Source organism: Eubalaena glacialis, chromosome 15, assembly GCF_028564815.1.
Source record: "Eubalaena glacialis isolate mEubGla1 chromosome 15, mEubGla1.1.hap2.+ XY, whole genome shotgun sequence".
Classification (NCBI taxonomy): domain Eukaryota; kingdom Metazoa; phylum Chordata; class Mammalia; order Artiodactyla; family Balaenidae; genus Eubalaena; species Eubalaena glacialis.
The window spans coordinates 77,302,427-77,329,541 of record NC_083730.1 but is presented as its reverse complement, the minus strand read 5'-3'; the positions used below and the strand labels follow the sequence as shown (position 1 = coordinate 77,329,541).

The 27,115-nt window shown below is 52.8% G+C and overlaps 2 protein-coding genes across 6 annotated transcripts in view; both read right to left on the bottom strand.

The window, feature by feature from the left end:
- Positions 1 to 732: 732 nt before the first annotated feature.
- On the bottom strand, positions 733 to 16,162 carry RAB35 (RAB35, member RAS oncogene family). Of its 4 annotated transcripts, XM_061170150.1 has the most exons (6): positions 15,972 to 16,162; positions 10,533 to 10,583; positions 7,206 to 7,329; positions 2,553 to 2,677; positions 2,340 to 2,464; positions 733 to 1,034 (listed from the first exon to the last, which is right to left on the bottom strand). In XM_061170150.1, the coding sequence occupies exons 1-6, from the start codon at positions 16,021 to 16,023 to the stop codon at positions 906 to 908; spliced, it is 606 nt and encodes a 201-aa protein (XP_061026133.1). In that variant the 5' UTR covers positions 16,024 to 16,162; the 3' UTR covers positions 733 to 905. The 4 variants fall into 4 exon arrangements, with proteins under 4 accessions (XP_061026133.1, XP_061026132.1, XP_061026134.1 ...); XM_061170149.1 differs by lacking the exon at positions 15,972 to 16,162 and having other exon boundaries at positions 10,533 to 10,761; XM_061170152.1 differs by lacking the exon at positions 2,340 to 2,464 and having other exon boundaries at positions 928 to 1,034.
- An 8,949-nt stretch (positions 16,163 to 25,111) lies between these two features.
- Positions 25,112 to 27,115, bottom strand: part of GCN1 (GCN1 activator of EIF2AK4) — a 56,323-nt gene continuing 54,319 nt past the window's right edge. For both annotated transcript variants that reach the window (XM_061170392.1, XM_061170393.1), the window contains exons 57-58: positions 26,341 to 26,559; positions 25,112 to 25,812 (exon numbers count right to left, since the gene is read on the bottom strand). In XM_061170392.1, coding sequence (XP_061026375.1) covers positions 25,687 to 25,812; positions 26,341 to 26,559 — 345 coding nt within the window. In that variant the 3' untranslated portion in view covers positions 25,112 to 25,686. The remainder of the gene's footprint in view (positions 25,813 to 26,340; positions 26,560 to 27,115) is intronic.

Below are 27,115 nucleotides of genomic sequence, written 5' to 3'. Positions count from 1 at the left end.
AGAGAAAAAGAGTATGAGGAACTTAATTCATTTGATTTGGCTTCATTTTTCTTTATCTGTTAAAATGATGCTCCTTAGTCCCCCTGCAAGCCCATCCCTGCACAAACACACCCCTACCTTTCTGTTGGAACCAAAACAGGTTGGTATATAAATTAGAAGCCACGGCTCCCCTGGGTTTGTAGCTCAGAGGCATCTGGAACGCAGGACAAGAAATCCGTTGGCCAAAGGGCAGGAGTGACTCCTTCTGTGGAAATGAAGGGCCAGGCCTCTGATGGGAACCCCAGGCCCACTTCAAGGCCAGGTTTCCCCAGCTGCCAGAATGGTTACAGGATGGGATGGGGAGAGGAGGGAGCTGGGCCGGCAGAGGCCCTGAACAGGGGTGAGCCTCTACATGCCAGGGACAGACACCGACAGCCTGCAAGAGAGAACGAGTCATGTGGAGCCCACTTCACCAGCCCAGGTTGGCAAAAGGTATGTCTAGAACGTAATCCTGTCCCCTCAGGAAGCTGCTGGCGGTAAGTTGGGGTCGGGTGGGGAGGGGGTGTCGCAGCAGGCTGGCATTAGGGAGGCAAGAGCCAGAGCAGGACAAGGGTGATGCGCTGGTTAAAGCAATATACATTATGTACAAACTCCGGTTAATCAGTCCGCTCGGCTGGCAGCGTCCTCGCCGGGCCCAGGCGCCTTGGCCCAGGGGCAGGGGCGCCAGAAGGGAAGGGCAGGCTGTCCAACACCTTCTTGGCACTCAAGGAGGGAGGGGAGGAAGTGCCAGTGGCGCCTCCCGGTACAAAAACGTGGAGAGAATTCTTTAAATAACGGCACGAAACAGTGTCCCCCGAGGAGAGGAGCCCCCTGGCCTGGGGCGGGGGGAGTGGCCGCAGGGCAGTCTCTGCAGTGGGCTGGGGGCATTAGCAGCAGCGTTTCTTTCGTTTACTGTTCTTCGTGAGCTTCACCACATCGTTCTGTTGTTGCTGCTGCTGTTTCGCTAAGTTGTCTTTCTTTGCTCGGAGGACCAGCTCTGTGATGCAGTTGAACATCTGTGAGGGTGAAGGAGGCAGGGCGGGCCTCAGACCAGCGTGGAGACCCCATCACAGCGTGGCCACTTCCCTGCCTCCCCGGGCCCAGCTTTCTAGTTCTACTGGTGAGTTTTTTTGTATGTGTATCTTCAAACCCTATCTAGAAGGAGGTGGTGAATTATAAAGGTCAAAAAGGAACAACATCAAAGACCTTTGAGCTACGTCTCAGGGAAGGGGTTTTCCAGTCTTTCTCTTAAAGAAGAAAAAACTCCTTTCCTTCAGTTGGACTCCGGACAACACAGATAAAGGTGCCCCTGCGATGGACCAGAAGCACCCAGAGCCGGCCCACTCCATGCTACCTCACTGCACACCCTTCCTAGAACCTTCCCCGGACCACCCCAAGACCACCCCACAGCTCTCCTCCACTCCCGGGAAAGGTAGCAAGTACGTGACATAATTTGCTTCACTCATTCCCACAACCCGGGAGGCAGAGGTTCTCACCCCACCCCAATCAATCTACACAAGGAACACTGGAGCGTGGAGAGGACTCAGGGCCCTGCCACAGGCCCCTAAGTGGAAAAGCCCACATTGTGACCCTAGCCTGACGCGGGCGCCCGGGGTCCCTGCCATCAGGCAGCCCGAGCCCAGGATGCAGGGGATTCGGTGCCCCTGGGCTCCACACCCCACGGGCAGGACCCTCCCGAAGCCACGAGGGCAGCCAGCCTGGGCTTGTGGCAAAAGGTCCTGCTTTTCTCCAGACTCACAAGCGCTTTCCAGCAGCCGCAGCGTTAAGTGACAGGAGGCTGCCCTGGTCCAGAGGCCCAGCCAGTCTGAGGGGATGTGCATCCCCAGAAGCCTCAGGGGGCTCGCCCGGACACCCACCCAAGCAAGCTCTGGAGGCCACAGGAAAGCTAGCTGGTCTCTGCAGGAAGTCAAGGCCCCAAGGAAAGCCAGAGAGCAGGAAGAGGTGACAGTGGGGAGGGCAGGGGAGGGACGGGGAGGCAGAGGACCGAGTGGACACCGTGCACGGCTGTGGTGTGGAGCACGTCATAGTTTGACTCAGCTTCTCACGAGCTGGAACCTGTTTCCCATTTGAAACATGGGACTAATTTACCTCAGAGGACTGTTGAGATATGAGGTGGCACCTGTAGAGAGCCTAGCTCAAGGCCTGGCACACACAGGAGGCACTCAATCAACGGCCGTTACTGTGACGTTTTCTGTCGGCCACCTGGATGCCCCGGGCAGGCCAGGGTGGGGCAAGGAGGCCGTGGTGGTGGAGCAGAGCTGGGCCGCGCTCACCCCCCGCCCCGCCGGCGCAGGCCTCACCTCTTCCACGTTGACATTCTCCTTGGCGCTGGTCTCAAACAACTGGATCCCCATCTGCCCGGCAAATTTGTAGGCGTCTTCTGTCTCCACCACCTTCCGCTCAGGGTCGTCATTCTTATTCCCCACTTCAAGGCAAAGCAGGGTCAACCCAGCCCCGTGGGAATGCCCTGCCACCCTCCACCCCACTGTCTACCCTGCTGGGTCCAGCCTCACCTAGTATCCGGCACACGTCATCACAGTTCTGGTTGATTTCGTGAAGCCACCGCTTGACGTTGACAAAGGATTCAGCGCTGGTGACGTCATAGACCACGATGACCCCGTGGGTCCCCCGATAATACCTGTAGGACCAGGGTCTGCGTCAGAGCTTCAGCCTAAACAAGAGTAGCCCCTTCGCAGGACCCGCCTGCCCGCGTCCAGACAGCGGCTGGGAAACGGCGAGGGGCGAGTGCTTTCCCCCAACACGCCCGGTGTCTCCTCTCCCTCCGGCCTCGGCTGGACATCCAGAGCCCAGCCAGCAGGTAGGACGCCGGCAGCACTGCTGCTCATGCTGCGCCCCAGGCACGGTAAGTAGGGAGCGCTCGGCCCTGCGGTGGCCAACCAAATTGTTCAGAGGCTGCCAACAGCTTGAAACTTCTTTGAAGTTTTATTTTTAAAATTCAGGCAATGTTCGCATTTGACATATTACCACTGTCCTCTTTTTAACATTCAAAACTTTTTACTGTCCTCAAATCTGTCATAGTAAAATGCCATTCCAAGAACACGCACCACTTGTGAAGCCTGCCAAGGTCTGTTCTCACTCCCCTGGGTGCAGGTGGGCACCTCCTCTCCTGCCACTCCAGGCTCATCCAGGCCGGGGGGCAGGTAGGGCATGGAAATGACCTGGGCATCAGGACGCATCCAAAAGCACAGACCCAGGTGCCTAAGGTCAGCTGGAAGGTCTGCAAGGCAGGAGGATGTGAACATTCCCCTCCAGACACCGCATCCCCCTTCACTCACATGGTTCAGGAGGACAGATGGAGGACATCAACCCTGGAAGGAAGAGGAGGACAGAGCCTCACACTTCTCCAGAGAGCCTTCACTGACCCAGCGGCCAGGTGACACCCCCTGCCCTGACACGTCACATCACCCAGCGCTGCAGAGATTCTCACTCACCAGGGGCTTCTGAGAACAACGAGAGTAAGAACCACTGCCTGCAACAGGCCGTGCTCACGGGTAGACGGGGACTCCCCCCCCCAACCCAGCCCATAGCGCCTCCGCCCTCCCAGGGCTCATCAGGGCCCCAAGCCCGTAGGAAAGCGGCCCCTCCCAGGTGGCGGTTCTGAGGCACCACAGGCTGCATGAGGATGGAGCCGGCCAGGCTGGCAGGTGCAGCTGTGTTCTCACCTGCCTGCCCATCAGCACTCTGGCCGACTCCTCATAGTCGAGGCCCGATCACAGGACACAGGTCAGACGAGCTCCTTCTATGAAAGGCTGTGGGGCCCTGGGAAGGTTACTGCGTGCACCTCATGGCACCTCGGTTTCCTCAACTGTAAAATGGGGGTACTAGGACTTAACTCTTGGGGTGGTTGTGAGGACTAAGGAGATAATACATATTTCTACAAGGGCCAGCTCTTTATTATCACTATTACTATTCCTTCAGTGACAATCTGGGCCCCCAACGCAGATGGAAGAAAACCAAGGGACAGCATGGCAGGCAGCAGTGTCAGCAGCTTCCCCAGGCCGGCCACCAAGGCAGTGAGAAAAGCCCAGCCTCTCTCGCAACCCCGGTTCTCCACCCTCAGACACCCGCTGATGTCCCCCAGGAGCTTCATCTGCCCGCAACTCTGCCTTCCTGGGGACACAGCGCCCTGCCCTGGGGAGCCCGAACAATCAAGCCATCCAGGCCCTGCCCCTCCCTGCCCCCTAGAGCACCAGGTCATCACCTGGGTCCACCTGGTGGACACCCACCTGAGCAGGTGCAGGAGAGCATGCCGGGAACTGGTGAGGACAGATGACTGTCCCCCGCCAGCAAAGGACATGCGAGCAGTGGACTGTGTTTCCAGACCCTCCTTTGCTGAAGACAGTTGAAGATGCCAAGAAATGCCTACAGCCGCGGCCCCAGCACAAGCCCCCACTGCTCCCCGGGACCCTCCGCCTTCTCTGGGACCCAGGCAAGGGGGTGTCACCCGAGAGAACCAGTCCGGAGCTCAGAGCTCGGGCGAGGAGGGCACCGGTGTGCTGGGCTTCCACCTCCTCCTCCATCAGTCATCACGTCCACGCGCCACAACTTGGCTCTATGCCAGCACAGCGCCGGTGCTTCACACCCACGACCTTACTGATCTTTGCCACACCTGGTACAAGACAGGAGGGTCACCACGTCACCAGTGAGGACGTAAGGCTGAGTGGAGTGAACTGCTGCAAGTCACAGCCCGGGCCTGAGCCCAGGGCCAGGTACGGAAGGGGCTTCCCTGCCTCCGCCTCGCCCTCTGCCCTCAGCACCCCACCCCAGCCCGCGCCCCCAGCCGCAGCTCAGGGTCAGTGAACCCCAGCCACCAGGAGGCAAGAAACTGAGGGGGACAACAGGGCGTTCTCAGCAGGCTAACAGGATGCAATTTTAGTTTCTCTTTTAATGCCCTGAATCAGAAAAGGCCACATTATTGCCCCCAGATTGCCCCAATCCTTGGAAGAGAACAAACTCCTGAAACAAACTCCAGACTCCTTCCCTCAGCCCCCAAGGCAGGCCGGCCAGCGTGCGGCACTCCCCCTTCTCGTGCAGACCCAGATTGCCTGCAGGCAGTGGAGTTCTCCCCCAGAGGATGAGGGAGGCAGTTCACCCTCTTCCCGACGCCCTGGAAGGAGCTGACCTCAGGATGGCCGGCCGGGCAGGGCCGTGCTTCTCTGCTGAAAGGTCTAAGGCTCCCCCGCCCCACTGCCCTGCCTGGAGCATTTCTTGTGGCCACAGGCCCAGTATCCTCGGGTGCCCTGAATTCCCTGACTGGTTTTAACCCACAGGAGGCACCAGAGCATCTGCCGTCTGCCTCAGCCCCAGTCCCAGTCCCTTGGCGGTGGAGGGCCAGCAGAGAGCAGGGCTGTGGACAAGTTAAAGGCAAGAGCTTTGGCATCAGCCAGACCTCAGTTCAACTCCTAACCAAGCAAGCTAGGTTACTTCACCCTCTCTGGGCCTCAGTTTTCTTGTCTGTAAATTGGAGATAATCACAGGACTTTTTATCAGGATTAAATGAAATGAAGCAGGTAAAGTCCTTGGCGACAGTCCCGGCCCAGAGTAAGGATATCTGGGGTCAGTGCCCATTCCTCCCGACCCCGACAAGAGGTCTTGGTCTTATTCAGGCCTAGATGCTTGGGCTGCCCAAAGCTCATGATGTCTATCCTACCCCAAGGACCCCCTGACCCCAGCTGCCCTCCTTAGCTGAGGCCTCACTGGCAGCTGCCAAGACACAAGGGGGCTCAGGCAGCTCATCGGGAAGTAGTTGCAGAGACCTGCTTTGGGCAGCCCCCAGGACTGGGGACCCCCGGGGTCTCGGGGAGTCACAGATCACGGCACGTGTGCTCACCACAGGGCTGGCCCAGTGACAGAAGCCCCCTCCCCCCCGCTCCAGGCCTGCTCAGGCTCTGGCCCCTTGACCAGGGCCACCCACCCGCCCAGCCGGCACCCCTGGGCACCCCGACACTCCCAGCCACCACCGTGGGGGCTCTTCGGCCCTCACACTTCCCACCCCTCAGATCCTGAGCCACCTCTGGATGGGTGGCCAGCCGGGGGTCTGCCCCATTTTCACCCTGCCGGGAGGAGACAAAACTTCCTCGTGCCTTCCCAAGAGCCCCACTCACACAGGCTCTGCTGGGGAAGGCAAAGGAGAGGCCGATGGAAGAAGCGACTACTCCAGGCCAGGCGCTGGCTCCTGCTCTGCACACACCCCAGTGTGGAGCCCAGGCGCTGCCCATCACAGGGAGCAGGACCCCCTCGGAAGCTCCCTCGTTTGTAAAACAAACAGGGATGATGAGAGTACCAGCTGCAGGGAGCTCAGTGGAATCATCCATGTTCACACGTGGATGTCCCCAAGCACACGGGACTCGGCATTAAAGCAAATCCCAAAGACAAGCCCTCTGGGAAACTGAAGCATAGAGTTTAGGCAACTTGCCCAAGGTCACACAGCAGAGCAAAAATGTAAATTCCCAAGTGTCTGCCTTCATAGCCCTGCTCTTTCCTGGAACCTGTTCCATTAACCAACAGCCACTCCACAGGACCCCTGCTGTCTGGAGCTCCAGCTAGGTTTTCCTCCTGTTTACAGCTAAGAATCACAAAGGTACTGCAGCAGCAAAGGAGGACAACCCTCAGCGTGAGCTGGGTTCCCAGTAGACAGCTTTGGGGAGGCAGAGGAGGGGCCGCCCAACGGCCTCCTACCTACCAGTGCTCCTTCCGGGCCTCCCAGCAGAGAGAAGCCCCCTCCCGGAAGTCAGGGTGGTGACGGGAGCCTGCACGGCTGACCCCACGACCCCGGCTGTCACAGCTGACACCTAACAAGAGCACTGTCATTGCCTAAGTGTTTCACCACCTGGCGAAGCCAACATCACCACTGCTACCCCATTTTAAAGACAAAGGAACCAAAGGCCAGAGGGTCAGCGGACTGGTGCGCGCTGTCCCGCCCGCCCCAGAGCTGCCGCACCACGCCCCCTCCTCTTCTTGCAGCCTCAGGAAGAGGAAGGGCCCCACTCGACGCCACCCACTGCAGCCGGCAAGGAGCTCACCTCCCAACAGTCGCGGGGGCCCGTCCCAGTGGCATGTCTATCGTGACCCGGCACTAGTGGCTCAACTGTGTCTGAATGTCGGTGGCAAGGGGTCTGAGCGGGAGCAGGGCTGGCCTGACTCACGTGGAGGTGATGGTGCGGAAGCGCTCCTGCCCGGCCGTGTCCCAGATCTGCAGCTTCACTTTCTCCCCGTTGATCTCCACAGTCCGAATCTTAAAATCCACTCCGATCGTGGTGATGTAACTGCCTGCACACACACAGATGTTAGCAGGGCCCACAGGCCGCCCTGGTCAGACCACGCCCTAAATGGCACAGATGACCCTGGGCTCCATCGTCCCGTCCCGCTCACTCCAAGTGCCTGGAGGACACAGCCCTGAACAAAAAAGACAAAGTCCGAGCCCCAAGGTGAGGGCAACAGACAGGATACAATGAAACAAAGTGATAAAGAAGACAATTTCAAGAGCAATGAGTGCCAAAATGGAAATAAAACAGGGGACGTGACTGGGGGGAGGGGACATGCCCCTCTACTAGAGTGGCCGGGGCACGGACACGTTCACTGTGGCCTGGGAACGGTGGGAGCCTATGATGCATTCCGGGCTTCTCTTTTCTAGTCCAAACATTTTAAATGACCCACAAAATTAACTTCCTAAAACATAAACAAGTCATATGCACACTACTATATGTAAAATATATATATCTATATACAAATAAAATAGATCACTAATAAGGACCTACTATATATATAAAACAGGAAACTACTCAATACTCTGTAATACTCTGTATGGGAAAAGAATCCAAAAAAGAGTGCATATATGTATATGTATAACTGATTCACTTTGCTGTACAGCAGAAAGTAACACAACAGTGTAAATCAGCTATACTCCAATAAAAACTAAAAAAATAAAACTAAGTCCCGACCTGCAATTTGAAAAACACTGCTCCAGGCGGAGGAGACAGCAGCAAACGTAGCAGTGGTGTGTGGGGGGAGTGGCCTGAGGTCAAGCACACGGAGGGAGGCAGGTTGGGGGTGGAGGTGAGCAAGGCCAGATCTTGGCCTTTGTGCCATTTTCAAGAGCTTGGACTTTCTCTTGTGTGTGTGACAGGGAGGCATTGAAGGGTTTAATCCAAGCATAAGCTGCATTGTAAATAGCTCTCTTGGGGCATCTGTGTGAAAGATGGAGTTAAAGAGAATTTTTGGCAGCAGAATAGTCCTGTCCAGGCTTACAAAGGCCCGAATGCTAGAAGAGCCCATGTTCTCACTCCATTTGGAGCTGACAGTGTGACCCGGTGCCACAGACAAGACACACACAACTAACTCTATCAAGTGTGTAGAGTGGATAGGAAAGGTCAAAGTTCAAAGTGGGGTGGAGATCAAGGAAGGCTCTCGGGCGCAAGTCACATTTAGACCTGGCTTGAAAGAACAGGTATGATTTCAAAGGTTGAGATTAGCTGGGGGGAAAGACATCCCACCCAGAAGAAAAGAACTGAGGCAGCACAGAGGACAAGGCGGCATCTGGCTCTCTGCGGGGACTGGATTACACCAAGGAGAGCAGCCCAGCACCTAGTGCTGTGGGCACTTGATACACAGCTGATGGCTGAATAAGTGAGCGAGCTAGTGAAAACACAAAAAAGCATGAACAGACAGCATGAGGTAGGAAGCTGGAAAGGTGAACTGAAGATAGATTATGAAGGCCAGTGGTTTTCAACAGAGGATTGTTGAGTCCCCCCCAGAAGACTTGGCAATGTCTGGAGACATTTTCGGTTGTCACAACTGGGAGGGGGAAGGGTGCTGGCATCTAGTGGGTGGAGCCCAGGGATGCTGCTCAGCATCCTTCAATGCACAGGACAGTCCCCACAGCAAAGAATTACAGGGCCCAGAGCGTCAGTGGTGCTACGGTGGAGAAACCTTGCTGTGAACTCTGCTCACTTAAGAGAGGACCGCTGAGGTTTTTAAACAGAGGAAACCCTGCCAGAGACATGCATTAGCAAGATGAACTCAGCAGTCTGGTACGGGATGGGCAGGAGCTGCTGTAATGCTTCAGGCTAGAACCAACAGCAGTCTGAACTGGTAGTAGAAATGGAAAGGAGGGGAGAGGTTGCAAAAGAGGACCCTCCAAGAGTTGAGAGCTGACAGGAGGGGGAGTCAGAGGGACGTAAGGAGGAAGAGGAATGTTTTCCAGCACAGTGAGAAGTGCCCACTAGTCACCATTCTCGAACAGGAGACAACAGCAACGACAAACCCCTGGTGTTTACTGAGAGATTACTTAGTCCTGGGGAATCCTTGCAGTAACCCTATGTGGGAGGGATGGGGATCAGTCCCACTTTTAAAGATGAGCTGAGACTCGGTCACACTCATGGTCACATAGAGAAGACAACTCTTTCCAATGTCATGCCACCAGGGGTGTGCAGGGCCACTGTCAGGAGAAACCCACCTCTCCCTTCCTCAAGAGAGAGTTGTCCACCACGTAATCACTTCCTAAGTGAAGCTCGCCCCTCAACTGCATCACGGGAATTCCCAGAGGTAGTCACACATCAGTCCTCGATCAGAGAGGCCAAGACAGCCCGAAGCCTCTGCACTGAACCTTATGTGCTCAACCAGTGAAAATGTGCCCCACTTCACCAGTGATCAGGGAAACACAAGACTGAACGAGCAGCACTTTTTGCCTATCAGCTGAGCAAAAATGAACACCACTAAGACCTAGTACCGATCAGCATTGACAAGGGGCTCTTTAGACCCCTTCAACTTAGTACAGCTTCTGTGAAAGGCGAACTGGCAGTACCTGTGAAAACTTTAAAAGCACATACCCCCTGACCTAGTAACTCCACTTCTATGCAAGAATAAACACAGTGTGTCCCAAGAAATACAGCACCACTTAAAACAGAGGCAACCAGAAAGCATGCACGCATCAAGAACACTGTTTATGAACCATGTGCATCCCTGCACAGCCCAGGAAGCTGCACAGCCATTCAAAAGTACCACAGGTCTGCACATAGACGTGCAAGGATGATCCTTGATATGCCGAGGGGAAGGCAAGTGGCCGGCCTACAGCGTGTGGAGTCGAGGGAGAGACACACCACACTGAGCAGAGGCTACCAGGGCACCCAAGGTGGGGGTGGGGAGCAGCGCTCCTTTTTCACTGTACTGAGCCTTCCTGTTTGACACTTTATACAGGCATGTCCTAACTTGTCGTTTTTTCTTTCTTTTTTAAATGTTAGGACACAAAAAAGACACTGAGTAGAAAAAGGATGGGCCTGCAGAAGGATTTTTTTGAACAAGATAGATGAAGACCGACCACAGAGACTTCTAACCTACGCCCCCTCCTCCTCCTTCCCTGTCTGGCAATCAGAATGAGGACTTTTCTGACGTTAGGCAGAGGCCAGGATGTTCTGGCGCCAGGGGAAGGGATGTTAAAACCAAAACACCCGGCAGCATCCCAGGGACACACTCACCTGAGAAAGTGTTGTCTGCAAAACGTAACAGTAAACTGCTCTTGCCGACACCTGCAGGGGAGAAAGCAAGAGATGAGAGGAGGCCCGGGTCCCCACTCCAACCCCTACCCCTCTTCAGGGAGATGGTCCCGAGTCCTAACTCTTCAGAGGCACAGCAGCACCCATATCCTCCCCAACCAGCCTGGCACCAGAACACCTCTCCCCTTGGATCTCTGACCTCTTCCTCCATCTCAGTGTAAGACACGAGCTGGGCCCGTGTGAGGGCCAGGCCCAGCAACCCCAAGGAAGAGACCCAACGACGGACACGAAGCAGGGGAAGGCCGACCAAGTGATACTGATCCCAAGGTGTGTCTAGAACGTAGTCCCTGGAAAACGCACATCACACGTGGAGCTTCGGTTTGGTGAGAGACAAGGGGCTGCATGGCTGCAAAGCACCCTGGAGATCCTCAGGGCTGTTCTGCACACGAAGAAGTGAGGCGCAGACAACTCGAACCGACTGTCGGCCACCTTCACCCCGGCTGATGCCACGGTGGCTGCATGGGCGGCGAGGGGGGCGTCCGCCTGACACTCCTCAGCCCGACAGCTCAGGGTGCTCAGACCATTTCACGTCCCACAGTCTCCTGTTCCAAGAACAGGCAGAACCCTCGTAAGGGTGGCTTCCCTTTACTTCAACACATGGCAGCTTTAGCCTCCAGGTGCACCTGTCCTGTGCCCTGTGTCCTCCTATCCCCGCCCCCGCCCCCCCCCCAAGCCAGCTGGGTCAACCGAGCACAGAAGGAAAGCACTAGCACACGTAGGGCACTGCGTGTGGCCGGCGCTTGGATGTTCCTGCAAGTCCAGCTGCATCTCTTAAGATGAGGTATCTGAGGCTCCAAGAAGCTACACGTCTGGTCTAAGGGCCTCGGCAGGGGCGTGGAGCTGGATCTGAATCCAGGGCTGCCCACCCCGTAGCTCCACGGCTCTTGCCAATACGTGCTGCTTGGGAGGTCTTCTTGCATCTGCTTCGGGAAGTGGAACAAAAAAACCCGAAGTGGCTCCTGTGTCCCATGCCTGTCAGAGTCTTAGCAGCAGTGCTATCAAAGCTAGATGAGTGGTGATCTTAACCCAGGGTCTCAGACCCCACGCCTGCGCCCCCAGCTGAGAGCGAACTTTGAGTGTGTGTCCCTGGCTGTGGGGAGGAGCCCGTGCGCTCACCAGATACTCAGAGGGAGCTGCCGCTGCCCCATCCCCGGCTGACCCCGGCGTCCTCTCTGGGCAGTCCTCTCTGACGATCTCCTCTGGGGACCTCTCCAAGTGGGTGAGTCGCCCAGCGATGCCCAGAACTTGTCTCATGGAGTGAACCGGGGTCTGACCGTCCTGAAGACAGGCTGGGCGCAGCTCTGAGCAGACAGGTGCCGCAGCCCCGGTCCCCGCCGCTCAGCCGCAGCCTGCCGCGCTGGGGCCACTTCCTCTGCGAGGCTTCCTGCCCAGCCTGAGGAGAGCCCCAGTCCTGGGCTAGTCCCTCACGGCGCTCTGCCCAGCACCAACACCCCATCGGCCCCGCCGGCTCCTTGCTTCCTCCTGGAGCCTCCTGGCCCGCTTACTCAGCAAAAACCTTGTGTCTGGGCCACTGGGCCATGAGTTCCTCTAAGAAGGAGGTCTCGCTCCACTTGCCCTGCACGTTCACGGGGCTGGAAGCTGGGCCCAGCACTCAGTAGGGGCCAACAAGACACTGTTTAGTGAATTTATGACTAAGCCAATGCCAATCACAGACAGCCATGCTACCCAACGCTACGGCTGCAGCAGTAAAAGGAGCCCAAGCAGTGGTGGTCAAACTTTCGGGGGGGCGGCAGAATCCTTTTTTTAAGTTAAATGGTATCTGACTCGCATACGTCTAAGGGCGGGGGGTGCTCTCTGCGTGAAGCAGGGAAGCAGCAGCGTCCCCCCAGCTTGGCCTCTCCGGGTGCCCTTCATTCACCCCAAGCTCATCTGCAGAGCTGCTCAAAACCACTACAGTCACCACGTCAACTGCTGCTTCAGGCCAGCACCCACCTCTGGCCTTGCTCTTCCCCCTGAAAGGAAGGGAAACCCACCCAGAGAAACACCGTTTCCTAAATATCCCTAAAGAAGCCACCTTGGGAACACACGCTGCTACCATCCACCCTGCAGCACCCACCCAGGGGAGGAAGTGAGGGGTACCAATCTGCCTTCACCACAGCCAAAGTCAACAGCTTTCCAAGGGCCATGTCCAGCACGCAGCCCGACAGGCCAGCCCCATCATCCTCGACCCTGCAGAGAGCACAGGCCCTGGCCCTTGATGCCTCTTGGTAGCGGGGAGACAGATTCTCTCTGCAAAAACCTTACCCACCACTCTCAGTCACCACTGCTCTCCCTGCATCAAACTCCTTCTTGCCCCTGCCTTCTGCCTCTTGCCCTACACAGATGCTCTGGTCCTCAAAACGCCTCCACAGAAGCCCCCACCCTTGGCTGTGCTCCTCCCTTGGGCTCTAGTTCCCTCATCCCTCTTTGCTTCGGTTCTAGACTGTTGGAGACCCTTAGACCTTTGAGTAAAGTGTTCTCAGGTTTAATCCTGGCTCAGGAACTAATTCCCTGTATAGGCTCAGACAGGTCACCCCGCCCTGAGCCTCAGTTCATTCATCTGTGAGGTCGAAAGCTTCAACAGCCACTGCGGCCTCCGGGTTCTAAGGATGAGTCTGGCTGGCCCCATGGATCGGACGAAATGCTGTTACAAATCAGAGCCAATGTCAGAAGAGCATAAGAGAAAGTATACAAACTTAGGCACAAACAAGAGCTGCAAAATCTGAGGGGATGTATTCCAGAAGCATGTACAATGTGGCAGAGTGGGAAAAAGAGCTCTAGATTTATACAGAAAGAAACTAACACTCATTGAGGGCCTACTGTTTGCCAGGCCCCACACCAGCTGCTCACAAAGCATCATGTGCATTAACTCCTGGCTTTGCCTCTGAAGAGCTGTGTGACTTTGGGCAAGACAGTCAGCTACTCTGAGCCTTAGTTTCCTTATTTGACAAACCACACAGGCAACGTGTAAGGATCAAATGAGAGAGTGTCTATGAAATCGTTTGAAAAACCTTAAGGAATCATCACATAAGGAGCCAGGTTCAGGGGAGGGCGTGATGTTAGTCTCCTTGCTCAGTTGCCAAAACTTAGTTTGAACTTCAATGGCTACCATCTCCCAGCCTCATAAGCATTGGGCTTTGAGTATCAGCTCACTGTCAGGAGAAATTAAACTGTAAAACATCCGTCTCCTCTACACAACGTAGTCCTACACACTCGGATTGAACAAGGAACCAGGTCACATAAATCTTGACCCAGTGAGTCTTCTCCCACACCTAACTTCTGAGTGAAAAATCAATACACCATGCAAAATGTACAGTGAAAGGGGCCAAAACCATCCCCTGGGTTTCACCAGGGAGAAAAGTCAATAGGGTGCATCTTCTGGCTAAGCTTATGCTTTTCATTTTTGTATATCAACACACAGGCCCCAGATGTCTTGCAGAGGGATAGGGACCCTGACCATGGTAGCCTGACTTTAACTCCAAAAGGAGAGAAATCACCCTGGTGCCAGCCCCTCAGAACCAAGGTGAGGGCTGAAATCAAAACCTGAAAGGCATAAGCCTCAGGACCCCATGAAATGCCCGAGGCCATCTCCAAGAGCGAGGCTACACAGCTTGTCTGGTTTTCTTTCATTCAAACCACAATGAATCCATCCTCCTCCACCTTTCTAACTCCTCCCCCAGCCACAGCTACTCTTCATCTCCCTATTTAGCCCCTAACTTTTCTCCCTTCCACCAGCAGCCTCAGAAGTCTCAGCCACCCTTCACCTGATCCAAACCACCAGCCACGTCCCAACCCGGCTCCACGGTGAGACCACGACCCACCCACCTTCCTGGTCCAGCTATGACACTGTCACAGCACTCCCACATCAGGGTCTGACAACCCCTTTGATTTGGTCCCCTCTTTCCTTAACAATCCATGGGTTCCACCACCAACCTGGCCTCTGCCTCCAGTAACATGACACTGCTGCCAACACTCAACTCAGGTCTGGTCTATAAGTCTGGCACGTTCCCAAGCCTCCCTCCCCATCATAAAATCCCAACACCTCAGCTATGCTGCCATAAACCTCCTGGGGCCTGCCTCCCTGACCCCTTGGTCACCCCATAAACCTGCTTACCTGCCACACTCCAAACACCTCTAAAACCCTCCACCCTGGGACTTCCCTGGTGGTCCAGTGGGTAAGACTCCGTGCTCCCAATGCAGGGGGCCCGGGTTCGATCCCTGGTCGGGGAACTAGAGCCCACACACGTGCCGCAACTAAGAGTTCGCATGTTGCAACTAAGGAGCCTGCCTGCCGCAACTAAGACCCGGCACAGCCTAAATAAATAAATAAGTGTTAATTTTAAAAAAACCTCCACCTTTTCTCAGAAACCAGCCTATCTTTTCTGAAGACACTTGATATTCATTCATTCATCCAATAAGTATACATGAGGCATCTACTGGGTGTGAGGCACTGCACTAGGCACTGGAGAGGGAGCTAGGAGCTCTACAGGAGTGTATAAATGGTCAGAGCACTTTTGTAATGTTGGCCAACCCACCTCCAACACCCGTCTACCAGACAGTATGTAACAGCAAACACACACTGAGCACTCACTATGTGCCCGGCTCTGTTCTGAACACTGTGTGTGCATTATCTCATTGAATACTCAATCAGCCCAGTGAGGCAGATCCTATTACTATTCCATTTTACAGATGAGGAAATGGAACCATACAGAGGTAATAATGCAGCAGGAATGTACCAGGCCCTGCGCAAAGTGCTTTACCTGTCTTACCTCATTTAAACCTCACAGGAATCCCATGAGGCAGGTTCTGGGAATATGCCTATTTTACAGAGGAAGAAACGGAGGCTTACAAAGGCTACTGATAACACATCAACAGCGAACATCTATCTGGAGCTCACTTTCTGCCAGGTCGAGTGCTAAGCACTTTTCCAGCTGTATCTCATCCAATACTCACACCACCCAGCGAGGCAAGTCCCCACTTCTCAGATGAGGGAACTGAGGCTCGGAAAGGCGAAACAACTCGCCCAAGGTCAGAGTGAGGAAGCTGGTAGTCCCAGGACTCGAACCCGGGTCCCTCCAACTCCAGAGATCGCGCGACTTGACCAAGGTCATACGTGAGGCAGGGGCCGGCGCGGCGAGTGGACCGGGCGCCCAGTCCCAAGCCCCGGGCACCCGGCTCCGCAGCCCGGCACCCCAGCCTCACCTCGGCGCGGCCCGGAGCCCCTCCGCACGCCCCTGGGGCCGCCGGCCGCCCCGCCCGCCCTGGGCGGGCCGGCACCTCCCCGCCCGCCTGTCCTCCCCGAGGCTCCTGCGGGCCGCGCCCGGCAGGGCCCACGCCGCCTCCGGCCGCTGCGGCCCTTACCGCTGTCGCCGATGATGAGCAGCTTGAAGAGGTGGTCGTAGTCCCGGGCCATGGCGGGCGGGGGAGGCGAGCGCTAGCGGGCGGGGTCGGTGCTGGCCTCGCGATCCGCAGCTCCCTCCGGGCTGCTCCGGCAGCGGCGGATCCACTTCCCGAACAAACAGCCGGAACTGACAGAAACACCTCCCTCCGCTCCCCCCTCCTCCTCCTCCTCTTCAGCAGCCGCCGCCGCTGCCACCACCTCCCTCCTTCCCGCCCCGCCCCGCCACTGCGCAGGCGCAGCGCCTGGCACCGCCTCTGCGCAGCCGCGGTCGCGGCCAGCCGCGCCCTCTCCGCGCTCACGCACGGCGCATGCGTCCTGGCAGGGTCTCGCGGGCGCTGACCGGTCTTACCCGCGTCCCGTCTGTGAACGTCGCCGCCGCCAGCCGTCCGCGGACCCCTGCGCGGAAGTCTCGGAGAGCGGAGCTGCGATCGAAACCTAACTGCAAGAAGCCGAGAGTGCCGGAGAAGCCCGGCAGTGGCCCGGGACGGACTCGCTTCTTCAAGACTCGCAAGCGCTGTGGAGACAGAAAGACTGGCAGGCAGTGACCGGTGGGGCGGCTCTTAGGCCGAGCTCCCGGTTTCTCGGGACTGGGGACTTGGCCACTTCGCTCCCTTCTGTCTGGACTCTGCCTCCGGGGTGCTGGCTCCGGGCCTTCCACCGTGTCCCGGGGCTGTGGACAGGACGCCTAGGCGGCTGGAGGCTGCGGAGTTTTACAGGACAGGAGCCGGGACGTAGCTTGTTAGGAGTGTGGCCTTTGACGTCAGCGCTGGGGCGAAGTCACATCCCAGCCCTGTGACCTCTTGAAGCCTGAGTTGCCCCGTTGGTAAAGCGGGGTGGGTGGTCCCAGATTCAGCGTCTCTTCCAGCTTGACGCAGAGCTTGGGAGATGAATGACCCGGCGTTTAAGATGCACCCCTGGGATCGACAGCAGCAGCTCCCGCGGCTTCTGTTGCACACCATCTACAGATAATAATTCTCCAAACCGCGTGGTAGGAAGACCTGGGCCGCAGAAGTTAAGCGGTATTCGGTTTATCATCAGCCCTAGGTTTTTTTTCCAGTTTTAGAGTAAGTGCCTACCTGCACTAAAAGTAGGATGCGCCTACCGCCATCCTCATTTGTAGAACTGCAGGGAAAAAATTTAAGTTACTTATAAGTTCTGTACAGCCCTGTCCCTTTCTAGTCAAGTACCTGTTGGATATTTCTACTTGTTTTCTCAAACTTCTTTTTATCTTGACTTTATACAAAATAGTGCTTGTGGAGTTTTTTTAAATGTACAAAAGCTTACCAAAAAGCACAAGTTACTGTTTTTCCCTCAGACCCACTCCTCACAGGTAACCCCTGTTAATAAGTTTCTTGGATACCTTAAAATGCTTAGCAAATATTTTCTGAATGCATAAATGTCCTTCAATGAATTTTCTTTGCCTGTGCAATCACATGTGTATGTAAGTTGCCTTTTCTCTTTAACAACATACTTAAACCTTCTGTCATTTCACAGCTGCGGGGTACTGGCACTCCCATCATATGGTGGTATTTAACCACTCTGCTGTTGATAGGCATTCATGTTTGTAATTTCTTGTTATTATAGACAGTGTTGCAGGGAAGATCCTTGAACAGCACATGGAGTGTCTGACTCAAGCTTTGAGTTGTTTTTCCAGGAGCTGAGAATCAGCCTGGTGATGACAAAAGAATATGGACTTGGGATACAAAGGTACTAGCTGGGAGGGGAGCTATTCATATGATCACTGAAAAATGGTTCTTCTTGGTCTGGGAAAGGTTAGTGGGATCGCCTTTGATCCAACAGTTTTAGGAAATATAAGGGAAGAAAGAAGCCTCAGAGTATTCCCCCGGCAAGCACATCCTCCCGTGACCAGCCAGTGAGGCAGGAGGTCACTCTAGATCATCTTCTCAACCTGCTCTGGAATCAGAGAGACTTTGGTTCAGATGCTTTGGAATCCTGACTCCATCTCTTAAAAGCTTCGAGATTTTGGAAAAGTCACATCACAATGTCTCAGAGCCCCAGTTTCCTCAGAATAGTTATAAAGATTAGAGATATGTTTGCAAATTACCTGGCTCATATAGGCGTGTGATAAACAGTAACTAATGCTGTTAAACCAAGGTCATTTTCCACTGACTCATTCATGCTTTCGGCCATTTCCTGTTGCAGACTCGAGCACACATGCCCAAGGCAGCCTCCTGATATCAGGGCTGTAGGATACTTTGAAGAAGTAGAACAGAATTGGCCATTATGAAGACCAGACTCCTGACTTGCCTGCCTTCTGGAAAGCAATAGGCATTCATTCCTTCATTTATTCAAGTAGCCATTTAATGAGTACTCACTATTTATTATGTGCCACAGACTATAGGATAGAGCTTTTCCCATCCAGGAGCTTTCAGTCTCATCAGAGATAAGACACACTCATGAGAAATAAAATATACAAGACAATACAAGAGAGAAAATAGCTGTCCAGCAGCCTAGACTTCAGAGGAGAGCTATCACTTTCAGCTAGAATGATGGGGAAAGGATTTCATCATAAAGATTTCATGATGGAATTGGAATTTAGAGAGCTGTGAATGGCAGGTGTACTTAGATAGCTGCTGTCACAGCCGTAAGGATCATCTATTTTAGCTTTGAGGGAGACTCCCCTGCAGGCCAGGATGTGTGCCTGGCTCCCAAAAATGAAACTGTGAGCACATTTTCCTCTAGAAACATTGTTTTAAATTATCTAAACTACAATTCAATGACTGGAGCTATGTTATGGTAGCTAGATTATAAAGTCTATATTTAGAAATAGACATAAACTTTTGTGATCTGAGTTAAGTAGCAGTATGTGCCACTGATGGGAAACTTTGTTCCACTGTTCTGAACAGCCAGCTTACAGATGAGCTTTGCAGTACCACCTGTTCATACATTAGAAACTACAATAGGGAGGCATTGAAAGTTCTTGAGCAGAGGAGCAATATCAAAATCTTTGGGGAAAGTTATCTGGTGCAAGCATGCAGGACAGATTACAGCTGCAGAGCTTTAAAGGTTACTGCCGAAGCCCAGGTGTGAGGTAACAGCAGGAAGGGACAGATGCAAAAGATAGTATGCAAAAGATATCTACCAAATTAGTGTTTTTTAAAAAATCACATAGGGAATTCCCTGGTGGTCCAGTGGTTAGGACTCTGCACTTCCACTGCATGGGCCCGGGTTTGATCCCTGGTCAGGGAACTAAGATCCCACAAGCCACGTGGCACAGCCAAAAATAAAATAAAATAAAAATCACAAAATTTACCTGACAACTGGATTCCTTTGCTAATTCAGTAAGTATTGTGTGCCTACTAGGTGCCAGGCACTGAGGAGGCAACAGGAGCAAAACAAAGCCCCACCCTCAGGGAGCTTATGTTACAATTGGGGAAGATGAGTCAACGTACATTTGAGGGCTTACTGTGTGCCAGGCACTGACGGAGGAGCTGGAGATGTAGCAGTAAATAAAGCTTTAAAATCCCTGCTTCTGTGGAGCTTACATTCTGAGAATGCAAATAAATATGTGTTAAAAGGAAAAACCAAGGAGTAAGGGGGACAGGAGTGTACACAGGTTTACAGAACAGAAAGTGATGCCGTGGAGGGGTGGGTATATACTGTTCATTCAATAAGTTTGGTTGTGAATGAAAAGAGAAATGGAGTGGCTGGTGAGAACAGTGGGGTGAATAATGTATTTTTCAGGATAGCGTAGGTAGAGGATTGGCAGCCAGTGAACAGTAAGGACTGAGCAGTAAGGGTGGAAGGAAGATGGGTTAGGAGCACTTTAAAAAGCTCAACTGGCAAAGAGGAGAGTAAAGAAGTGTGGTGTCAGAGGCTGAGGGTAAAGGAGAGGGACCCTCACGCCTGAGGTGCCTCAGGGTAGCAGTAGGAGAGACGAGGGCCAGTGCGGCGGAGGCCTGGAGGGACCTGTGAAATCCACAATTCAGACTGGTCAGCAATGGATTCTATAGTTGCTGAAATAGGTTCGAAGGAGGAAGCATATGCTGCAATCATGTAATGGGGGAATTGGGTGTAAACAAGAATTGAGAGGGCAGGTATGCTGAATGTCGGACTTCAAATGAGGAGTGGGATGGGGCACCGTCCAACATGCTGGTCCAAGAGGGAAGGACTAAAGGGAACCATCTGGTCTCTCCCTTCGATGGGACTGGGAATTGGCCCTTTACCCCTCACCTGCATGCCTGAGGCCATATCAAGAGACTTGGCAATCACCTTGCCCTGCCCTTTGGTAGCCCCCCCAAATCAAGTGACCATGAAGTTCCTTGATCGCAGGGACCATCCTGATATCCACTGGGGACTAGCACATGGTAGGCACTTGGTTTCTGTTCAGTTAAAGTGAAACCACACATAGAATTTAAAGAGTTAGAAGGAACATCAGAAATAATCCGGTTAAAAAAAGAAAAAAGAATCTGGTTGAACTCTCTTGGAATTTGCTTTCTGTGAGGTGTGGGCCAAATTTGGGGTCTCTCACTATAACTCAGGGTCAAACCCCCTCCCACTAAACGCTGCAGTAGGATTTTTTTCCCATCTTCGAGATTAGATCACAGTTTTCAAAGTATGGGCTGGGGACACCAGGACTCCCTATGACCCTTTCAAAGGATCTGTGAAGTTGAAACATTTTCACAATACTGAGATGTCATTTGCCTTTTCCACTCATTCCTTACAAGTGTACAGTGGAGTTTTCCAGCGCCTGCATGATATGTGACATTGCAACAGACTGAATGCATAAGGAGACATGAGAATCCAGAAGTGAAGAGGCTTGCAAAAATGCAGAGCAATGCCACTCTCCTCATTAAAATGGCTTTTGGGAGATGCAAGAGGGAAGAGATATGGGGACATATGTATAACTGATTCACTTTGTTATAAAAACAGAAATTGACACGCCATTGTAAAGCAATTATACTCTAATAAAGATGTTAAAAAGACCCAACACAGCCAAAAATAAATTTAAAAATATAAATAAATAAATAAATAAGTGGCTTTTGTTTTGGAAAAAATGTTTGTTATGGTTATTTATGCTAATATGTAATGGATTTATTCTTTTTAAACGAATTAATAATGCTTTTAAAGTTGACCAGTTTTGATGTCTAAGATGGTATCAGTAGGCAAATTACATATACGCCAGAGCCCTTTGGGGTCCTCCATCATCTTTCACAGTGTGAAGGAGCCTTGAAGCAGAAATGTTTGGGGAACGCTGGGTTAGATACTGCTGCACCCAGCTTCCCACCTCCCTTTTTTATGGGAATCTAAATGGTAAGAAAGATCTAACGTAGCTTACAACCAGGCTGCCATCTCAACCAGAGAGCTCAGAGCAGCATCACAAAGTGACTGGTGTTTCCATGCGGACAGACTCAGGAGTCTCACCCAGAAATCCCAGAGCTAACAATCCTTGGACCAGTTTTTCTAGTTTCCTAAGCTTTGTTAATATCAACACTATCCTTCCACCAGGGCAGCCTGCAGGGAACCCTCCTAGCAGCTCAGAACCACCCAGTGAAATAACTGAGCTCCACCTCTTCTGAAAGGTGAAACCTAGTCACTCCAGAGAGCCACACGCCAAGAACTTGACTGTTTCTTTTGTTAAATTCACCTTCCAAAAGTATTTTTATAGTATGGCCCTGGGACTTGGTGACCAGAGTTATCAAGAAATGTGGGTTTTTTCCAGTTCTGCAGCCAACTGGCCACACAACCTCAGAGACGCTCCTTTCCTTCCATACCTCAGCTGTACTCATAAAACAGGGACAGGCTCCTGGCCCCTCCTGTCAAAAGCACTGCTCCAGCAATGACAGGGGAGTGCTTTCCAGACCAGGCACAGTGAAGCCCCAACCAGGTGCTTACACACCTCTTTTTCAGTGTTTTAGATATTCAAACGCAGTAATCACTCTGCAAGAAAAATCTGATTTTAAGTTAATAGCTTTTCAAACTTCAGGCTCAAAAAATTAACATCTGTAAATTCTGGGTCCAGCAATTACCCCCTGGATAAGAGTACTGCACTTGTGACGCACCTTAAATGGTACTAGGTGCCCACTGTTCAGTCCCTTTTTGTCAGTATACCTCACTTTAATCACATCATCCACATATGCAGCACCTCCTTCGTGCCCAGCCATGTATGGAGGGCGTTACCTCATTCACTCCAGACAAGCCTGTGGGGCTTGTCACTGTACAGATGAGTACATGGGCTCAGAGAGGTTAGGGGACATGCTCTGGCTTAATATGAAGTGGTCAAGGTTTAAACCTGACTTCCAAGTCTGTGCAGCTCCACTAGGGCGCTCTGTACTAGACTTTTTTTTTAACATTTATTTTTGGCTGTGTTGGGTCTTCGTTGCTGCACGCTGTCTTTCTCTAGTTGGGGCAAGCAGGCTCTAGAGCGCAGGCTCAGTAGTTGTGGTGCACGGGCTTAGTTGCTCCGCGGCATGTGGGATCTTCCCGGACCAGGGCTCAAACCCATATCCCCTGCATTGGCAGGCGGGTTCTTAACCACTGCGCCACCAGGGAAGTCCCTGTACTAGACTTTTAAAGCAATAGCTGCATTTCCTTAAAAATATTTTAGAACCTAGATCTTTAAGTTAGGCTGGTTCCTGTTTTTCTTATTGTTATTTAGAAAGGCTTGTAGCAGTTAAAGACCAGTCTGCACAGAACTGCACTTAGAAGAAAAACATTCCCAACTGCCTGTCTTGTTTTGAGATCAGCTCTCAGTAAAATAACATCCCCAAATCCCTGCCAATAAAATAGTGTTGACCCTGCAGGTCCCTTGCCCTTCTCCCAAGCCCTCCGGCATCACAGCAGCGGGACAAAGGGAACTCACCTTCGGTTCCTAGAAGGGACGTGAACCATGTCACACTCCCCCACATTTTAAAATAGTCTTGACGCCCATAATTCCAGAGGCTCCTAGAGTTAAAGGGTTGAGAATGCTCAGTTTAGTTTTCCCTAGATTAGCTAAAGGCACACCATTTTGTCACTGCCTTTCAAACACATGGCAGAGAAAGACGGGAGGCCCCTCTCTAGAGGATCATGAAAGCCTTAGAAATGTCTTTTCTAAAGACAGCAAGGGTCCTGTACGCGGGGTGAGGTATGGATCAGCCCGCAGAGCTGCTGGGGGAGGCCTGGGGTGGCTCAGGCCCCGGGCCAGTCACCTGGAGCCGCCTCAGCACTTTACCTCATGTGCTGCAGGATGTGAAAGGCCTGCAGGCGCCAGTCTAAAGAGTGGCAGGTGTTTGTGCCTAACTAGCCAGTTCAGTAGGAATAAGAGAAAGGCTAAGGATATGAATGGCTCCTGGGACAGACCGCCAATTAGCTTTGTGACTTCTCTGTGCCTCAATTTCCTCCTCAGGAAAACAATAATAAGAGAAACTACTCCATAGGTTGAGTGGATTAAGTGAAAAAAATGCCAAACGTCATGTTATAATTACTATTAACCCCCAAAAGATAACTTTAAGACATATTGAGAGCTTCCACTCCAAATTCCTCATTACACAGATGAGAAAATTGGCCTAGAAATGTTGGGTGACTCGTCCAAGGCTAAACCAACCACCAGGGCAAAGAGCTTTGTTCTCTGCAGCCAAGCTCCATTTCCTCCAGGATGTTCGTTCGGTCTGGGCAGCTGTCTTCAGGACTGCTATGACTCTGGCCTGACGGGGTGCCCTTTGCCTGCTCCACCATCATGGCTGTGACAGCCCTTCACAGCTCGTTTCCTGGGAGCTCACACCCTCCTTCCAGACTCAGGAAATACAATTCAGTATGCTCGGGGAGCCTCTGAGTCATCTCCGTCTGTAAATCAACCTTTATCCGTCTATCCTGAACAGAGAGATCTCATCCTCCTCCAGTTTCTGGAACTGGAACTGGTGTTTTTCCTTTGGATTTTGCTGAGTGTCTTCCACCTCTAAGTACATCAGGCTCCCCTCCCAACTTCAGACTGGGGACTGAACACCAGAGGTGGAGATAAGCCTCTAAGAGTCTAGAGAAAACACTGAAGACTTACCTCAGGGGCTTAAAAGAGGTCTCCCAGCCCACGCCCCCTCACACAGGAACTTCCTCTGCCTCCCCACAGCTAACTGGCAGAGGTGACTGCATATGCAGACGGCTTGCTGGACATATGCCCCAGGCAGCTGGGAGGATGCTGATGACCATCTGAATCCCAGAAGCAGAGAACAGTTACCATGGCTACCAAGAGCTGTAACCATTGGCTGCCTTGGCTATGGGGATCGGCTCAGCTGACCTCTCAAGGTCCCTTCCAGCCCTGGGATTCTACATTTACAGTGAGCCAGATGAGACCATGTCTGCTGCAAGAAAATACTAAGTCCTGTGACATATACGGCTCAGGCATAGAAAGCAATTATCTCAGAGGTCACCTTATCTTAATCGTCAGAAGTGCTGAGTCACAAGGCTACTTTCTATCTCTGCTGCATCATTAATAAGCAAAGCCTTGCTTTTTTTTTTGGTATAGCACTTCAGGCCCTTTATAAAGTGAGTTTGCGACCACCGTGTTTAATTTTTCTTCCTTTTACAGCTCTGACCAGAAATTTTGATAGAAGTTTGTTCCATATCGTGACCAGGGGAACGGCCCAGAAACACTTGCGTCTCTGGGTCCGGAGGAGCGTGCTCCGTCAGACAGGACACTTGGATCACGAGCCTTCTAAGAACTGGGAGGAAGGAAGTCATTCATAAAGGAGGCAGATGCTGAACTGCAACTTTGGTTTCCTCTGGCAATTCTGAGTACAGGAATGTGGTTTGTTCTTATTCCACAGAGGGGAAGAGTTTCTCTTTAAACTTGACTCCCAGAAGCTCCCTACCGGTCTGAGTCAGGACAGAGCAGGGAGGTGGCTAATTCAACCCCTGTAACCTCCACAGCAGGTGAGAACACAGGCCTGGCTGCACCCCTCTTGATACCCGACCTCAGGACAGAGAAGGCTGTAGATATCTACAAGACTTCCAAGAGCAGGAGAGAGATGCCCAGAAATCACACTGTTGCCTGTGCTTATGAAAACAGCTGCAAGTCTTGCCTTGTTCCTGATGTAGGAAGCTTCATGTTTAGTGGATGTTTGGAGATTTTTAAAAATCTGCTTATCAAGATTAAATCAAAGCCTTTATTAAACATCCCTCCTTCAAACCACCTGCATTTAAACCTATACCCCTTTCCCGACTTGCGAACTGCTAGGGCTATGTGTGTGTCATTGTCACCTGGAGGGTCAGATCCAGTTGGGCTACACAATGCTGAAAAGCCACGCCAAGGCACACCACACTGGGCACACCTCCACGGTTCTGTGCCCCTCAGGATCTAGGCAAAGGTTGGCAGCACTGGCCCTGGGACCAGAGCTCAAGCACAGGAGACCAGGAAGCTGAAGTCTGAGCCTCCTTGTTCCAGACCTAGCCATGCAGAGCGGACAAGCAGCTCTTGGCTACCACTGGGTGAGGCTCACCCATGTGCTTTTTCTTCTCATCTCCAAAGAAAAGGGTGAGAGATGGAGGAGGCAATTTTCAGTTGTGTGTGGGTTTGATTTAAGGCTTTGGCTGTGGTCTGCTGATATATTAAAATACTTTCTGGGAACGCCATCTCCTAAGCTCCCCATCAGAACAAACGTATTTCCAAAAATGAAAACATTGAACAAAGAGGTGGAGCTGAAATGCTGATGCAGAGCCCAGTGGACAGGCCCAGGTCTGTCAGGTCAGGATGGTGTCGTCCACCTGCTCCGTGGAGTCGGCCTGGCTAGCCAGCTTCTTCAGAGACCTTCGGTTGCATTCATTCAGCATCTCCAAGCTGGCCACGTCCAGGATCTTGCAGAGGGACTGGGGGGAAGATGGAAACGAGGAGACGAAGTCAGAAAATAAGGCTTCAGATTTCTCCAATCAAAGACAAAAATGAATGTTAACCCAGGCCTAGAACCACTGAGGTGGAATCTGGCAAAATAAGGGAATCAGATGGATCCAGGGAAAGCCAAGACAACCACTCATCACGCGTTTCACGTGGTGAGGTATTGTTCAGTGCTTAAAAGGGTGCTCAGCGGGCAGGGGACTGAGTGACAGGACTCTGGGCCTCAACGGGCAGCACTGTGGGATCTGTTGTAGGGCTGTGTGCCATGTGAGAGTCTATTTGAAGAAGGGGCTCTGCTGCTGAAAGAGGTCTGAACACCTCAGGAGTAGAGGGAAGTGTTTTTAGGCACCAGACCTGTCACTTGACTACAATCTGCCTGTCAACACTCATGCACACGGACAGGGTGGCAGTGAAGAGTGATGCTTAAACACTGTCATGCAGAAGGCCTGCAAGGCCAGTGCCCACAGACGCCCAGGGGAGGCACGCCAGTCCCGGATTCCCACCTGAAACACCTCTTCTCCCTGCCTCATCTTGAGGAGGTTGACGATTGCCTGGTCGCTGTAGGCCCTGACGACGGTGTTTTTATCCTTGGTGTTGTCAAGAAGAGCTTTCAGGATGGGCTTGATGGCCTGGGGGTCCAGGGCAGGCAGCGGGTCCCTGTTTGCCCACCAGATCATCTTCTCAGCCACCAGCCTGACGTCACTGGATGGGTTCTGCAAACACTATGAAGAGGAGTGCAGGCTTTCAGCCAGGCACATCCAGTCTGTCTCTCAAAGCAGCCCAGACTCTGCCCTGACACTCTCTTCATCGTGGAAACTGACCCCACTGCTCCCCTCTGATGCCATCCCCACTGTGGGAGGGTAATAACCAGGTGTGATTCGGACCCTATTCTCTTCCACCTCATCTCATGCCAGTCTCTCCTTTGCTCACCACTCTCGGCCCACGTGGGCATTCAGCTTCTGCAAACACACCATGCTGCTTCCTGCCTCGGGCCTCTGCACTGGCTGGTCCCACTGCCCGGGACGTGCTTGGCCCAGATCCTCGCTTAGTTGGTTCCTTCTCATCCTTCAGGGCTCAGCTCAAATGTCAGCCTTTAGAGGTCTACCCGACAGCCCTTTCTAAATCAGAGCCTTCCCACAGGCTTTTTGTGTACCTCCACCTCCAGAGATCTTGTCTGCCCTGTTCACCTCTACACCTTCAGGGTCTAGCCCGGCCGGGTGCACAGCAGGTCATCAGTAATAAACGCTAATAAAAGCTGCATGCAGGGTGATGCCGTCA